Source organism: Mercenaria mercenaria, chromosome 1 (genome assembly GCF_021730395.1).
Source record: "Mercenaria mercenaria strain notata chromosome 1, MADL_Memer_1, whole genome shotgun sequence".
NCBI lineage: Eukaryota > Metazoa > Mollusca > Bivalvia > Venerida > Veneridae > Mercenaria > Mercenaria mercenaria.
Genome location: NC_069361.1, coordinates 26,239,930 through 26,256,736, shown reverse-complemented (window position 1 = coordinate 26,256,736; position 16,807 = coordinate 26,239,930). Strand labels below are relative to the sequence as shown.

The 16,807-nt window shown below is 36.7% G+C and overlaps 1 protein-coding gene across 8 annotated transcripts in view; it reads right to left on the bottom strand.

Moving 5' to 3' along the window:
• Positions 1 to 2,830: 2,830 nt before the first annotated feature.
• The window catches only part of LOC123543404 (uncharacterized), a 31,949-nt gene continuing 17,972 nt past the window's right edge, over positions 2,831 to 16,807 (bottom strand). For 3 of the 8 annotated variants that reach the window (XM_053542635.1, XM_053542622.1, XM_053542627.1), the window contains exons 8-9: positions 16,616 to 16,645; positions 2,831 to 11,487 (exon numbers count right to left, since the gene is read on the bottom strand). In XM_053542635.1, the coding sequence (XP_053398610.1) occupies positions 11,243 to 11,487; positions 16,616 to 16,645 (275 nt within the window). In that variant the 3' untranslated portion in view covers positions 2,831 to 11,242. Of the gene's footprint in view, positions 11,488 to 14,574; positions 14,608 to 16,080; positions 16,099 to 16,488; positions 16,514 to 16,615; positions 16,646 to 16,807 lie in introns of all 8 variants that reach the window. The other 5 variants (XM_053542647.1, XM_053542640.1, XM_053542650.1 and 2 more) reach the window with 5 other exon arrangements.

Here is a 16,807-nt window from a genome sequence, read left to right as displayed (position 1 = left end):
GAACTATTTTAACTTTAAAGCAAATCCATCAAGTAATTACAGAAATAAGGAGAAAAAGGAGAAAGTGTAAAAAAAATCTTTAACCAAGGTGGGGACGCAGAAAGATGCCGATGCCGAAACGGTGAGTAGGATAGCTCTCCATATACTTAATACAGACGAGCTAAAAATCATTCAAATAAAATGTGCATTGCACATGCACAACTTGACTTGGTACCAATGATAATCACAAGGTTTGATAAAAGTCTGGCATATAAGGCCCAAGAAATAGCACGGACAAATTTTTTTCACATACATAAAGAAAAAATAAAGGGCCATAATGCATTAAGTGAAAAATAATCCAAATAGCGCTTCGCACATGCACAACTAGGCTTGGTACTAATAATAATTATACAGTTTGATGGAAATCTGGCAAATAATTGCTGCGAAATAGCCAGGATAAATTCCGTCTACAGATGGACAAACTGGAATCCAGTATAGCCCTCAGATACTAGTATCTGGGGGTATAATTAGAGAATGGTATGTGTCTGAGTCAACTCAGACACTGGTATGTGTCTTGAGCCGAGTCAGACTGGTACATGTCCAAGTCAAGTTAAGAATGGCATGTTTCTAAGCCAAGTCAGAGACTGGCATGTGTCTGAGCCAAGTTAGAGACTGGTATGTGTCTGAGCCAAGTCGGAGACCAGTATGTCTGAGTCAAGATGGAGAATGGTGTGTGTCTCAGCCAAGTTGGAGACCGGTATGTATCAGAGACCTGTATGTATCCGGTATGTGTCTGAGCTATGAAGGAGACTAGTATGTGTCTGAGTCAAGTCAGAGACCTGTATGTGTCTGAGCCAGCCAAGTCGGAGACTGGTATGTGGCTGAGCAAACTTAGAGACTGGTATGTGTCCTAGCCAAGTCGGAGACCGGTATGTGTCTGAACCAAGTTAAAGACTAGTGTATGTGTCTGAGGCAATTCAGAGACCAGTATTTGTCTGAGCAAACTTGAGACTGGTATGTGTCCTAGCCAAGTCAGAGACCAGTATGTGTCTGAGCTAAGTTAAAGACCAGTATGTTTCTGAGACAAGTCAGAGACTGGTATGTGTTTGAACCAAGTCTGAGACTGGTATGAGTCTGCGCAATGTCAGAGACCTGTATGTGTCTGAGCCAAGTCAGAGACCCCTATGTGTACAAGTCAAGTCACAGACCCATCTGCGTTTGAGCCGAGTCAGAGACTTGTGTGTCTGAGCCAAGTCAGAGACTGGTGTGTCTGAGCCAAGTCAGAGACTGTTGTGTGTCTGGACCAAGTCAGAGACTGTTGTGTGTCTGAGCCAAGTCGGAGACTGTTGTGTGTCTGGACCAAGTCAGGGACTGGTGTGTGTCTGAGCCAAGTCAGAGACTGGTGTGTGTCTGAGCCAAGTCAGAGACTGGTGTGTGTCTGGACCAAGTCAGAGACTGGTGTGTGTCTGGACCAAGTCAGAGACTGGTGTGTGTCTGAGCCAAGTCAGAGACTGTTGTGCGTCTTGACCAAGTCAGAGACTGTTGTGCGTCTGGACCAAGTCAGAGACTGTTGTGCGTCTAGACCACGTCAGAGACTGGTGTGTGTCTGGACCAAGTCAGAGACTGGTATGTGTTTGAGCCAAGTCAGAGACTGGTATAAGTCTGCACAATGTCAGAGACCTGTATGTGTCTGAGCCAAGTCAGAGACCCCTTTGTGTACGAGTCAAGTCAGAGACCCATCCGCGTTTGAGCCAAGTCAGAGCTGTTGAGTGTCTGAGCCAGCCAAGTCGGAGACTGGTATGTGGCTGAGCAAACTTAGAGACTGGTATGTGTCCTAGCCAAGTCGGAGACCGGTATGTGTCTGAACCAAGTTATAGACTAGTGTATGTGTCTGAGGCAATTCAGAGACCAGTATTTGTCTGAGCAAACTTGAGACTGGTATGTGTCCTAGCCAAGTCAGAGACCAGTATGTGTCTGAGCTAAGTTAAAGACCAGTATGTTTCTGAGACAAGTCAGAGACTGGTATGTGTTTGAACCAAGTCTGAGACTGGTATGAGTCTGCGCAATGTCAGAGACCTGTATGTGTCTGAGCCAAGTCAGAGACCCCTATGTGTACGAGTCAAGTCACAGACCCATCCGCGTTTGAGCCGAGTCAGAGACTTGTGTGTCTGAGCCAAGTCAGAGACTGGTGTGTCTGAGCCAAGTCAGAGACTGTTGTGTGTCTGGACCAAGTCAGAGACTGCTGTGTGTCTGAGCCAAGTCGGAGACTGTTGTGTGTCTGGACCAAGTCAGGGACTGGTGTGTGTCTGAGCCAAGTCAGAGACTGGTGTGTGTCTGAGCCAAGTCAGAGACTGGTGTGTGTCTGGACCAAGTCAGAGACTGGTGTGTGTCTGGACCAAGTCAGAGACTGGTGTGTGTCTGAGCCAAGTCAGAGACTGTTGTGCGTCTTGACCAAGTCAGAGACTGTTGTGCGTCTGGACCAAGTCAGAGACTGTTGTGCGTCTAGACCACGTCAGAGACTGGTGTGTGTCTGGACCAAGTCAGAGACTGGTATGTGTTTGAGCCAAGTCAGAGACTGGTATAAGTCTGCACAATGTCAGAGACCTGTATGTGTCTGAGCCAAGTCAGAGACCCCTTTGTGTACGAGTCAAGTCAGAGACCCATCCGCGTTTGAGCCAAGTCAGAGCTGTTGAGTGTCTGAGTCAAGTCAGAGACTGGTGTATGTCTGCGCCAAGTCAGAGACTGTTGTGTGTCTGGACCAAGTCAAACACTGTTGTGTGTCTGGACCAAGTCAGAGACTGCTGTGTGTCTGAGCCATATGTAGAAAAGAGTTGCACACATTCACAAAAAAAACATTATATGAAATATTTATTTTATAGTAAAGAACAAACATATATAAAATTTTATTATCTATGAAATTTGATAACCATATTCCATATATTAATTACATCTGCAGCATAAAAAGACTTTTCAATGTAAATGTATTTTTGATTTTTTCAGCTCTCTGCTACCTTAACAAAGCATCCAATTGTTGTGTGAAGTTTTTTCTTTTTTCAGCTTTAGTTGCCTGTAAAAGGGGGCCAATAGCCCCAACTGAACAAATTAATGAGAGGGACCTTATAATAATGGTACAGACTGAGTCCTGGTGAAGATCCATAAGAGGTTCATGAAAAGAGGCAGATTAAAGGTATCTTTATTTATAACCATAGCAGCCCTTAAAAGGCAGACTGCCCCTTAAACAAACTTTGGAGAGGACCTTATAATGATACTATTGACCAAGTTTGATATCCATTCAGCTGTTTATGAGAAGTTGTTTAAAAGAATTTCTATTTTTGACTCTTAAAAGCAGCCCTAAAAAGGGGCCAAGTGCTCCCACTTGAATAAATTTTGGAGAGGACCTTATAATAATGTTACAGACAAAGACTGATGAAGACCCATCAAGAAGTTAAGAAGATGGTCAAAAGTTTTTTTCTTTTTTTAGCTCTGGTGGCCCCTAAAAGGAGCCAAGGTAAACAATATTACTGACCAAGTTTGGTGTAATTTTGTTGATGCAGGACCATGGATGAGGGACGCCAGACAATCCACCTACATTTATAGCTCAAGGGTGAGCTAAACAGAACTTCTAAAATGTCTTATCTTAAAGTTTTCTTGAAGACAAAAATGAATATATGTGGTAAAACAAATATTGCATGACCAATTAATAAGAGGAATATGGCAATTTTTGCACACAAAACATGTATAAAATACGAAAACTCAACAAGTGAATTGCTGAAAATTGTGCCACAACAACTACTAGAAAAAGCTTGCATGACCCAGTATGTACAAACTATCTCACACATCCATCACATAAAATAAGCAATGAAAAATATCTGGCATTTCTCATATGAAATCAAGCTTTATACTTTCTGAAGACACATTAATGGAAGATTTCTTACAGAAATTCTTTTGACTCAAATTAAAAAATCTAAAAATAGAAAATCTTAAACAATCTTGAACATATATAAATTTAATGTAATATATAACAAAATGTGAAAAATGCTCATTACAAAGTATGTGAAGAGTACTACCAAAATGTACCATAGTTCTTTTAGAACAAGACAATGAAAAAGTATATAATATAAAAAAACCCATAAATATACTGTTAATAAAAATTTACACACACTACGAACAAATTAATGACAGTCTGGAAAATGCAATATACCATGAAATCACTACTACTAATGGGGGATTAATTTCTTGTTGCCAAGTCAATCCAAAAAATTTGATCCTATAAAACAAGTAAAATTCCTTTTCGTTTCGTGTCCACCAAGTAATAGTCAAAATTAACTAAGTTCATGGTATTGAATAGATTTTGTAAATTGATGTATTCAAGCCAATTATTTGGAATATGTTAAAGATTTAGACTTGAAGATCAAAATCAGATCTTAGTTACAAAAAAAAAATACATACAGTATCCTCTGCCACAAACCCTTTTATACGTAAATCATTATCAATGAATTACCTAAATCATCATCAATGAATTACCTAAGTGATTATCAATGAGTTATCTAAATCATCATCAATGAGTTATCTAAATCATCACCCATAAATTATCTAAATCATCATCAATGAGTTATCAAAATCTTTTAATTAAGAAGTTGAATTTCAGGTATTCAGTAGTAAAACCATTGATCCCTTTAAATTTGAGATACACAGTTTCAATTGTATAACGAGTATTCAAGAGTATGCCTTTTTACAGGAATTTGTGATAAGATATATAATATTTCTGATGAACATATGAACTTGTGTCAGATACAAAGTGGCTTAAACAATTTTCTGATGAGATATTTTGATCTGATATATTTTGTTGGGACCGAAGTACCAATGACAAAATTCAGGTCATATGGCGACTTTCCTACTTTTTGATAATGGAGGAACACACTAGGTGCCCCACTGGGCATTATCTCAGGAACAGGCTGGCACCAGGGTAGAACTGCTCAGCTGGATAGCTTCCTCACATGACTACAATGTCAAATGCAGGGCTCAAACCAGCAGTGGTGAAGGGCAAGAGAAGTCTGCGGCCTTCACAACCTTGTCAAGGAAGCCCTTGTTTTGATTTTAAAAAATCCCCCACCTTTAATATTATATCTTCATATTCAAATAAATTATTATATCTGCCTTACAGGATAAGATTAAATATTAACTATTCAAGATTTATTTTCATTATGTAATTTAAAAAGTTAAATTCTGTCCTGCCTTTCTGACTGCACTAAAGATAAAGTGCATTATAACTACCAGTACTTTGTTTTAAAAAGGCTTAGCAGATAATACCAAATGTAATTTAAGCAAATTTAGACATGTCTTTATCCATATGCTCAATTAAATACAGACTTTTTACATGTAATACATTATCAAGACAAAAACCATACACATCCCATACAGGAACATACTATTGGGTTTTTTAACACTTTTCTGTACAATACGATGGTTACACGTCCACGATTACCTATCTGAAAAACTTTGGACGAGCCACTAGGAGGAGTACCTATCCACTTACATACTCCTGTATTGTACAGGAAATTGTTAAATATGTTTTTTATTCTATGCTTATTTTTCTCTCTAATAAATAAACAAGAGGACCATCATGGTCCTGAATCGCTCACCTCTTCCCACATGACCCAGTTTTGAGTATGACGTCGTTTTTTCTATTATTTGACACAGTGACCTAGTTTTGAGCTCATGTGACCCAGTTTTGAACTTGACCTAGATATTATCAAGATAAAAATTCTGACCAATTTTCAAGAAGATCCATTGAAAAATATTGTCTCTAGAGAGGTCACAAGGTTTTTCTATTATTTGACCTATTGACCTAGTTTCCGAAGGTATGTGACCCTGTTTTGAACTCTACCTAGATATCATCAAGGTGAACATTCTCACTAATTTTCATGAAGATCTCATGAAAAATATGGCCTCTAGACAGGTCACAAGGTTTTTCTATTTTTATACCTACTGGCCTAGTTTTTGACCGCACGTGATCCAGTTTAAAAACTGATCTAGATATCATCAAGGTGAACATTCAGATCAATTTTCATGAAGATCCATTGAAAAATATGGCCTCTAGAGAGGTCAAAAGATTTTAATAATTTTACACCTACTGACCTACTTTTTGACCGCAGTTGACCCAGTTTCAAACCTGACCTAGATATCATCAAGATGAACATTCAGACCAACTTTCATACAGATCCGATGAAAAGTATGGCCTCTAGAGAGGTCACAAGGTTTTTTTATTATTTGACCTACTGACGTAGCTTTTTAAGGCACATGACCCAGTTTCATATTTGACCTAGATATCATCAAGGTGAACATTCTGACCAATTTTCATGAAGATCCATTGAAAAATATGGCCTCTAGAGAGGTCAAATTTTTTTAATAATTTTAGACCTACTGACCTAGTTTTTGACCGCAGTTGACCCAGTTTCAAACTTGACCTAGATATCATCAAGATGAACATTCAGACCAACTTTCATACAGATCCCATGAAAAGTATGGCCTCTAGAGAGGTCACAAGGTTTTTTTATTATTTGACCTACTGACCTAGCTTTTTAAGGCACGTGACCCAGTTTCATATTTGACCTAAATATCATCAAGGTGAACATTCTGACCAATTTTCATGAAGAGCCATTGAAAAATATGGCCTCTAGAGAGGTCAAAAGATTTTAATAATTTTAGACCTACTGACCTAGTTTTTGACCGCAGTTGACCCAGTTTCAAACTTGACCTTGATATCATCAAGATGAACATTCAGACCAACTTTCATACAGATCCCATGAAATGTATGGCCTCTAGAGAGGTCACAAGGTTTTTTTATTATTTGACCTACTGACCTAGCTTTTTAAGGCACGTGACCCAGTTTCATATTTGACCTAGATATCATCAAGGTGAACATTCTGACCAATTTTCATGAAGATCCATTCAAGGGTATGGCCTCTAGAGAGGTCACAAAGTTTTTCTATTTCAAGACCTACTGACCTAGTTTTTGATCGTAGTTGACCCAGTTTCAAACTTGACCTATATATCATCAAGATAAACTTTCAGACCAACTTTCATACAGATCCCATGAAAAATATGGCCTCTAGAGAGGTCACAACGTTTTTTCATTATTTGACCTACTGACCTACTTTTTGATGGCACGTGACCCACTTTCGAACTTGACCTAGATATCATCAAGATGAACATTCTGACCAATTTTTATGGAGATCCATTCACAAGTATGGCCTCTAGGGAGGTCACAAGGTTTTTCTATTTTTAGACCTACTGACCTAGTTTTTGACCGCACATGACCCTGTTTCAAACTTGACCTAGATATCATCAAGATGAACATTCAGACCAACTTTCATACAGATCCCAGGAAAAATATGGCCTCTAGAGAGGTCACAAGGTTTTTCTATTATTTGACCTACTGACCTAGTTTTTGATGGCATGTGACCCACTTTCGAACTTGACTTAAATATCATCAAGATGAACATTCAGACCAACTTTCATACAGATCCCATGAAAAATATGGCCTCTAGAGTGATCACAAGGTTTTTCTATTATTTGACCTACTGACCTAGTTTTTGAAGGCACGTGACTTACTTTCGAACTTGACCTAGATATCATCAAGGTGAACATTCTGACCAATTTTCATGAAGATCTCATGAAATATATGGCTTCTAGAGAGGTCACAAGGTTTTTCTATTATTTGACCTACTGACCTATTTTTGAAGGCACGTGACCCACTTTCGAACTTGACCTAGATATCATCAAGGTGAACATTCTGACCAATTTTCATGAAGATCTCATGAAATATATGGCCTCTAGAGAGGTCACAAGGTTTTTCTATTTTTAGACCTACTGACCTAGTTTTTGAAGGCACATGACCCAGTTTCGAACTTGACATAGATATCATCAAGATGAACATTCAGACCAACTTTCATACAGATCCCTTGAAAAATATGGCCTTTAGAGAGGTCACAAGGTTTTTCTATTATTTGACCTACTGACCTAGTTTTTGAAGGCACGTGACTTACTTTCGAACTTGACCTAGATAACATCAAGGTGAACGTTCTGACCAATTTTCATGAAGATCTTGTGAAATATATGGCCTCTAGAGAGGTCACAAGGTTTCTCTATTTTGAGACCTACTGACCTAGTTTTTGAAGGCACGTGACCCAGTTTCGAACTTGACCTAGATATCATCAAGGTGAACATTCTGACCAATTTTCATGAAGATCTTGTGAAATATATGGCCTCTAGAGAGGTCACAAGGTTTTTCTATTTTTAGACCTACTGACCTAGTTTTTGATGGCAGGTCACCCAGTTTCGAACTTGACCTAGATATCATCAAGATGAACATTCTGACCAACTTTCATAAAGATCCCACAAAAAATGTGACCTCTAAAGTGGTCACAAGCAAAAGTTTACGGACGCACGCACGCGGACGACGGACGCTGCGTGATCACAAAAGCTCACCTTGTCACTATGTGACAGGTGAGCTAAAAACAACTAGACGTGCACAATTATTCCAGGTGATTGAAACAACTGATGATGATAACTTACATAAAAAGAACAGTATATCAAGTGTTACCAGTAAATGACGCTGAATTCTGGTGCAGATATTTTTATCGGTCAACGGCTTTTATTGTATCCTTAACATGGGAATTTCTAAAAAGTTTCACAATCCAATATTGAATATCGTGTATCCGATACGGAAAAAAAGATAGACAGTCACATGGTACAAATATGAATCTCTGATTGGAAGAGAAAAATAGGTGAGCTGCGCCATGAGAAAACCAACATAGTGGCTTTGCGACCAGCATGGATCCAGACCAGCCTGCACATCCACGCAGTCTGATCAGGATCCATGCTGTTCACTGATGGTTTCTCTAATTGCAACAGGCTTTAAAAGCGAACAGCATGGATCCTGACCAGACTGCGCGTATGCAAAGCCACTATGTTGGTTTTCTCATGGAGCAGCTCAGGTATAAAATAAATCATTCATAATGGTTCTCCATAATTCAAAATGTATTTTATAAATTTTGCATATATACAGAATTAATAAATTCAAAAACAACTTATAAATATGGTACCCAGGCAAGACAATTTCATTAATGGCTAATACTGTTGTTTTGCATGTAAATAAATATCTTTTAGTTTTGCATGTACATTTGTAAATAATTATATACAGTATGTAAATATCACAGAAGAATAATTTACAGATATCAAGACAATTGTTCAAAAATAAATGTCCTACACCAGAAAGTTGCATATCAATAAAATGACCTCAGACAGTTGTGATAAAATATGAGCCGTGCCATGGGAAAACCAACATAGTGGGTGTGCGACCAGCATGGATCCAGACCAGCCTGCGCATCCGTGTAGTCTGGTCAGGCTCCATGCTGTTCGCTTTTAAAGCCTATTGGAATTGGAGAAACTGTTAGCGAACAGCATGGATCCTGACCAGACTGCGCGGATGCGCAGGCTGGTATGGATCCATGCTGGTCGCACACCCACTATGTTGGTTTTCCCATGGCACGGCTCATATAATTCTTATTGTATTTTTAACCAAATCAATTTGAAAGCATAGAACTAATAGACTGGTGAAAAAAATAGTACAATATTATGTATTTTTTCTTAATTTAATTTTTGAAGGTCAAATATTTTCACAGCAATTTTTCTTTAAAATCACATTTTTGCCAATAACATAATTCAAGAAATTCCTACAACCAACAGCAGATATCTGAAGACCCGTTTAAGTCATACCCAGCTCTTCCAAATAAAATATATAACTAAAAAAATCCTTTTACAGATTTAGTGGATTACTCTGAATTTCGCAGTAGCTGTTAATGTCGAATGTACCTTGCAAAATAATGAAATCAGATTTGAAATGTGACAAGAGCTGTCAACTACATAGAAGGAATGGTCACTAAGACAGCAGACTAGGTTTCTTCAAGCAAAATCTTATGCTTGTGCAAAATCTTCTACAAAACTGGTAAGTTTCCCCCAATCACATTGACCACAATTATGTATGAATTACATGAACAGATAATACTGTTTAACTTGTGATTATTCAAATTAGGTAGTTATAAAATAACTAAATGTTTATATTGTCTTAAGTTGTATAGAAGGATCACAAAAGCAGAGGTAAACATTACCATGTCCAGCTTATAAGGGGGCTTGGCTTAATCTATTAAACATGTTTATGTATGCTGATAGAGTAATGACCCTTCTTTGTAAGGTGGCAGTCCAGGATGCCAGTAACATAATGATTTCCAGGAGTCACCAAAACATAAGCCTGACACAGCTCTTTAATGTTATGAATTAACCCATACTCTGAAATAATGAAGAATGTTGAAAAAAACAGGCCCTGCATCTTTACAAAACTTAAGCAAATATATAATGCATGCATACTAGAGTTCTTCTTATCACAGATTAATTAACATATAGATTAGGTTTTCTAAGTCTACACAAAGCTTCAGATGCAATATTTATCAACAGTTTGATAATGGAATGATACAAAAATTAATTTTGAGTGATATAAAAATTAATTTCACAGCGGTACAACTTGATAGTTGTCATTAATTTGACAGTGGCTAGATGAAAAGGTTACCATTAACTGTAAATTATAATAGATATCATAAAGCCGACAGTCATATGAGGCGTGCACTGAGAAAATCAACATAGTGCGTTTGCTACCAGCACGGATCTAGACCAGCCTGCACATCCACGAAGTCTGGTCAGGATCCATGCTGTTCGCTTTCAAAGCCTATTGCAATTAGAGAAACTGTTGGCGAACAGCATGGATTCTGACCAGACTGCACGGATGTGCAGGCTGGTCTGGATCCATGCTGGTCGCAAACGCACTATGTTTGTTTTCTTATAGCGCGGCTCATATATTGTTTGCAAACCTGTATTACTTTCTTCATGAACGGAGTATACTTCTGAGTACCAGTTAAGCCTTGAATAGAGGTAAAGGTAAAACTGGTAAAGTTTCTGTTTTACTAAAGAATTAATAGGATTTGAATCTTTTAACATGAAGTTTGCTTGTCTGGACACTCTTACATCCTTCTGATTACAGAATGTTATTTCAAGTCAGACTATTTGTAAAATGTAAATGTTTTCAGTTCAAGAAATTCTTAGCTGCAATTCATAGAATATCTTGAACCAGAACATATTTTTGATCCTGAAGCAATGCGAACATAGAATTTCTAAATCTATTTGGTAAACTTAAAACAAGATGTTGCCGTCATGTGTCGAAGAAATCGTCTCGCTGAGATTCATCAATACCGTTGGTGGTTATATGTGACGCACTTGGTGGTTTTCTATTAAAAGCATTATCAAAGCTATCTATAGTGTTTGCACTGATTCCTCGCCTTATGCCATTAGTATTTGCCTGTTTTTTAGGACTTGACCTTCCAGAATAAATTCTTTCAGCGGAATCAGCAGAACGAGTGTCATTGTTGTTGTTGTCGCCGTCAAGCCAGGAATCAGCTGAAAATATAAATAATATGCAATAAAATGTTGCACTACAATTTTTCCCCTAAAAGTATTGTATATACACCTATAAATAAATGAAGTTTATCTATAATAAAATCCTGTCATTAAAGAGAATTCCTATAGTTTTTTCCTTTCATAGAATTTTTTCAAATTCACATATATGATAGGAAAATTTGTGCTGAGAACAATGAACAAATAAAAACAATGGGTCACCAGGCTTGTTTTTGTGAAAAATTGTTTTGAACACACCCACAGTTGCTGAAACTGTCAGCGATTTTTCAACATTTTCATAATTTTCTTCTTTTTTATAAATACCAACCAAAATATACATCAAGACAGCACATTAAGGTTATTCTTTTTACAGATTTTACTTATTAGATATCATAGTCATATTTGTAATACTATATCCTTACGATAATGGGTACAAATGAAAAAAAAATCTTGTTTCATATTCACTTTTGTGAACTTTTTTCATTGAAAAATACTTATAGTGAAGAATATTTTTTTAAATTTTGAAAAAACTGTTTCATAGAATTTTTTCCTGTTTTTCTTGTGTATAAATTGTTGTATTGTGAACATAAAAATGGCTAAAAATGTATGGGTCCCCAGGCTAAATTTTATGTTAAGACCGCTTGAATACAACACCTGTTTGGACGAAAAATGGCGCGAACCTGGCCAAACTGATTACATGTTTATCTGCTAGAAGTTCAAAAAAGTTTTAAAAATTCTTAATTATTTCAATAATTGAATACTAGATAATCTGAAAGGAGATAATGTCTTATCAGTACTAAGTCAATTGTCTTACATTATATGAGCGACACTGTCTTTGTACTAAAAAGCGATGTGAAAACACAACCTCAAAAAATGGCAAGATACCTGTCAGGCATGATACTTGTCAATACAACATAAACCAGTATCAACATTTGATTACTGATAAAACTGATCAAAAGAGTTATTTCAGTCAAGATTAATCGTATTTAAGATTGTCTGTCACATGTTTCAACAAAGTTGACTTCACTTCAGTTTTCCATAGAAAGTGTCGGCTGCGCAGAAAGATGTGCATAAAAAACTATAGGAATTCCCTTTAAAAACATCCTTAAGATACAAAACAACTTGCTAAATCAAATATTTTAAGTGCTTCTGCAATTAAAGAAAACTAGAGCTATCACTAAAGGTGATGAATGTACCCCCCGCATGCACTGACACAGTACATTGCAATTTGACGCACACAAGATTGAATAATTATGTGGACTGTATGTATATAGACTGTATGTATACAGTATAGTAACAAAAAACAAAGTCCCATAACTATGCAGAATATTTATCTAAAAGAATGTAACATGCACCATGCACAACTAGGGTTGGTACTGATCACTTGTGTGAAGTTTCATTAAATTGTGTGCAAGGGTTTGGTAGATTAGGCACGCACAAGATTGCATATGCAGACTGTATGTACATAGTATGTTAACAAGAAACAAAGTCCCATAACTCTGCAATTTTTGTCGCTGAAAGAACCTAACATGCCCCATGCACAACTACTGTTGTTACTGATCACTTGTGTGAAGTTTCATTAAATTGTGTCAAGGGGACGAGGAGAGATGGTGCGCACAAGATTGTGTCTATGTATATAGTATAGTAACAAAAAAAACAAAGTCCCATAACTCTGCAAATTTTTTTTCTGAAATAATCTAACATGCCCCATGCACAACTACTGTTGTTACTGATCACTTGTGTGAAGTTTCATTAAATTTTGTCAAGGGGATGAGGAGAGATGGTGCGCACAAGATTGTGTCTATGTATATAGTATAGTAACAAAAAAACAAAGTCCCATAACTCTGTAAATTTTTTTTCTAAAAGAACCTAACATGCCCCATGCACAACTACTGTTGGTACTGATCACTTGTGTGAGGTTTCATTAAATTGTGTCAAGGGGATGAGGAGAGATAGTGCGCACAAGACTGTGTCTATGTATATAGTATAGTAACAAAAAAACAAAGTTCCATAACTCTGCAAATTTTTTTTCTAAAAGAACCTAACATGCCCCATGCACAACTACTGTTGGTACTGATCACTTGTGTGAAGTTTCATTAAATTCTGTCAAGGGGATAAGAAGAGATGGTGCGCACAAGATTGCGTCTACGGACAGACGGACAGACAGACAGATGGACAGACGGACAGACAGACAGACAGACAACCTGAAACCAGTATACCCCCCCTTACAACTTTGTTGTCGGGGGGTACAAAAAGATGCACGCCTCAAGTCTTGCAATAAAACTGAATTTGGGTAAATTAGACAGAATTCAATGATGAATCTCGCATGAAGAAGGCTGTCTAGGCAGAAAGCACAATAAATTCAGAAATTGTTAACAGACACTCAGTATATGCACAAAACTTGGAAGTGTTTCACAATAATATTCCAATTAAAGACAGAAAGCAAGCAAATTTATACCATATGCTACAATGGTGCTGAAATCAATCTGAACACAAACAGTGCTTGAGATAACAACGTAAACTTAATTACAAATAGAAATATTCAATATAAAGAATAACTGAAAAACTGAAAAGGTTTTGTCAAAATTTGATAGTTTCTTTAAGATGTATAACATTAAAATAAAAAAGCACCTGCCAGTTAGTTTTGCTGAACAAAAATTAGTGCAAAATTTCCAAGACCAAAAAACCATGTCCCTATTAGAAGAATTAGAAACAGATGCAAAGTCTATCTTAGACTCTGTAACTCTCACTTTAACCAGAAGAGGATACATTCATGGTAAAGAAATATTCTGGGGACTCAACTATCACAGACCAGCTGCAAAGGGGGATGGGAAGGGGGTGGGAGAGAATTTTGTGAGATTCTTTTTCTGGAATAACATTGTATGATACTGCAGATGGATATACACAAGATGTAAGTTAATTACACTGCTTTTCCAAAAGAAAACTGGATGGACATTCTAACATTTTCAAAATAATTCTATATTCTTTCTTTCATTTTTTGTATAATGTACCTAAAATTAGATGAAACTACCAAATTATATAGACACATACAACAGTATATGAAATTATCAAACATGTATACATATATACCATATTTACAGTTGTATGTCATATCCTAGATGTCTGAAAATATTATTAAATACATATTTGTACATGTAGTCCTTTCTATTGGTCTGTCCATAGTCACATGATTAATGATAAAAAACTGTATCAACTAGTGGGTGGAGCTAAAAACACAACGGGCTCTTGATTTTCTATATGCAGCACCTTTGAATGTGCTTATCATGAAAAAGATGCTATACAAATCTGGTACAAATGTATATATAGCATTTTGATGTTGTATCAATGTACATCGTACAAAATTTAAGACAAAAACACAGGAAAAAATAATTAACAACCACAACAAACATTTGAACTTGATTACTCTTTTTTTCAATTAGCTTTCAATTGTTGCAATTTAATAATAAAACTAGAGCTGCTTTTGAGAAAAGTGCATGTCTCCCACAACTGCCTAATCATCTGAATAGTAGTATATGAGTCAACCATGCACCAAGACCTCAACTGCCTTATCAGACTTTGAGTGCTTTGATTATCAAAAAACAAGTTTCAAGGGCCATAATTCTGAAGAGCCTGGGCTGATCTGGCTAGTTATCGAACTTGGCCAAGGACTCATTGGCAAACACATTTTGTTCAAGTTTGGTGAAGATCAGATGAGAAATGTTCGACTTAAGAGTGGCACTGTGCGGACAAGCTTTGTGACAGACAGACAGACAGACAGACAGACAGGAGTAAATCAATTTGTCTCCCACATCACTGTGTGGCGGGAGACTAATAATTGTTGCTTTCAGTTTCTGTAGCTATGAAGCTGATACCATTTTTTCTGGTGGATAAATAATATAAGTGCTGCTGTGACTGTCAACTTAAACCTACTGATCCATAAAATGATAAGGGTCATTTACTGACCACAAGAGGAATTACAATCCTAAGTTAAAGTATTTTCAAACATTTATTGTTAACTGTCTTAAGTCTGGAGGTCACTGTAACATTAACCTTTGACTCCTTGAGTTCCAAAACAACTGGGATCACCCTATGTCCAAGCTTTCTCCAGTTACTGATCAGAAAGTATTATTAATCTCAAGGTTAATGTGACTTTGATACTGGCCTACTGACCCTGAAAACTCTAGATGAAGTTTGACCACTGTAGGCCCAAGCTATTGATCACAAACCCATCTCAGTCTCAATGCCACTTTGACCTTTGATCTTACTATTCTGGATCATCTGCTGACTTCAGGAAACCATTCTATGAACTTTGAACACTGTAGACCAAACATTCTTTGTTGTTGATTGGAAACAATATTGTACACAGACCAACTGACCAACAAAAGCAAAATAATATACTCCCTCTTCTTCAAAGGGGAAAAGGGGAATACAATAATCACAGATGACTTGAATTATCAGTCAAAAAAAAATCCCTCACGAATGAACTTTTCTTCAATACGATTCCCTAAATGCTTTAGGTGAATTAACATATCTAGTACACCAGCTACCATCAACAGCACTGCATTCACAGCATGTCTAAAGACTGTGCATATTTACGTTTAAGTTCATCCCCAACTAAACAAAAAAAAATTGATAAAACTCTTGAAATTGAAGAAAATCCTCTCTACTAACAAAATGCTCCAGCACTTCTGTCTTAAATATGGTAATTTTCTTGATCTACAGCTTTCAGTAGGAGATTTTGCAACTTGTGTTTTGATACTTATTCAAATAGATGTGTGTAAATTAATTTACAGTATAACCCCAAAATGATGATACCCCTAAAGAGCAAAATACTTTAAAACAAAGTGAGATATTTCTTTTCAAATTGCATTTGCTTCTCAGTAAAATAACATACAAACAAAATTCAGTATTTTAATGATATTTGCCTCAAAGAGGCTGTACTGCAAATTAACAACAACATCTAGTCCTAAATCCCATTGCTGTAATATAGGAACAACAACTTACAGTTCCTGTTATGACAATGTTCTAGCTAAAAATATAACAACACTTCCTACCTTGTGAAATAAACTTTTCAACATCTAAGACCTAATGTCTATCTAAGTTAAAACAAACACTTGGCCACTACTCTTACTTTCTATCCAAGAATCAATCTCCATTTCAACTGTATAATTATCAGATAGTTATAAATTAACCCAGTTTTTATAAGATTTTCACATGATTGTAATTTTCCTCATATTTAACATTTAGCCTGCTGGCGGAAAGTGATTCTGCCTTTGCGACCGGTGCAGACCAAGATCAGCCTGCACATGCCTGCACTGTTCGC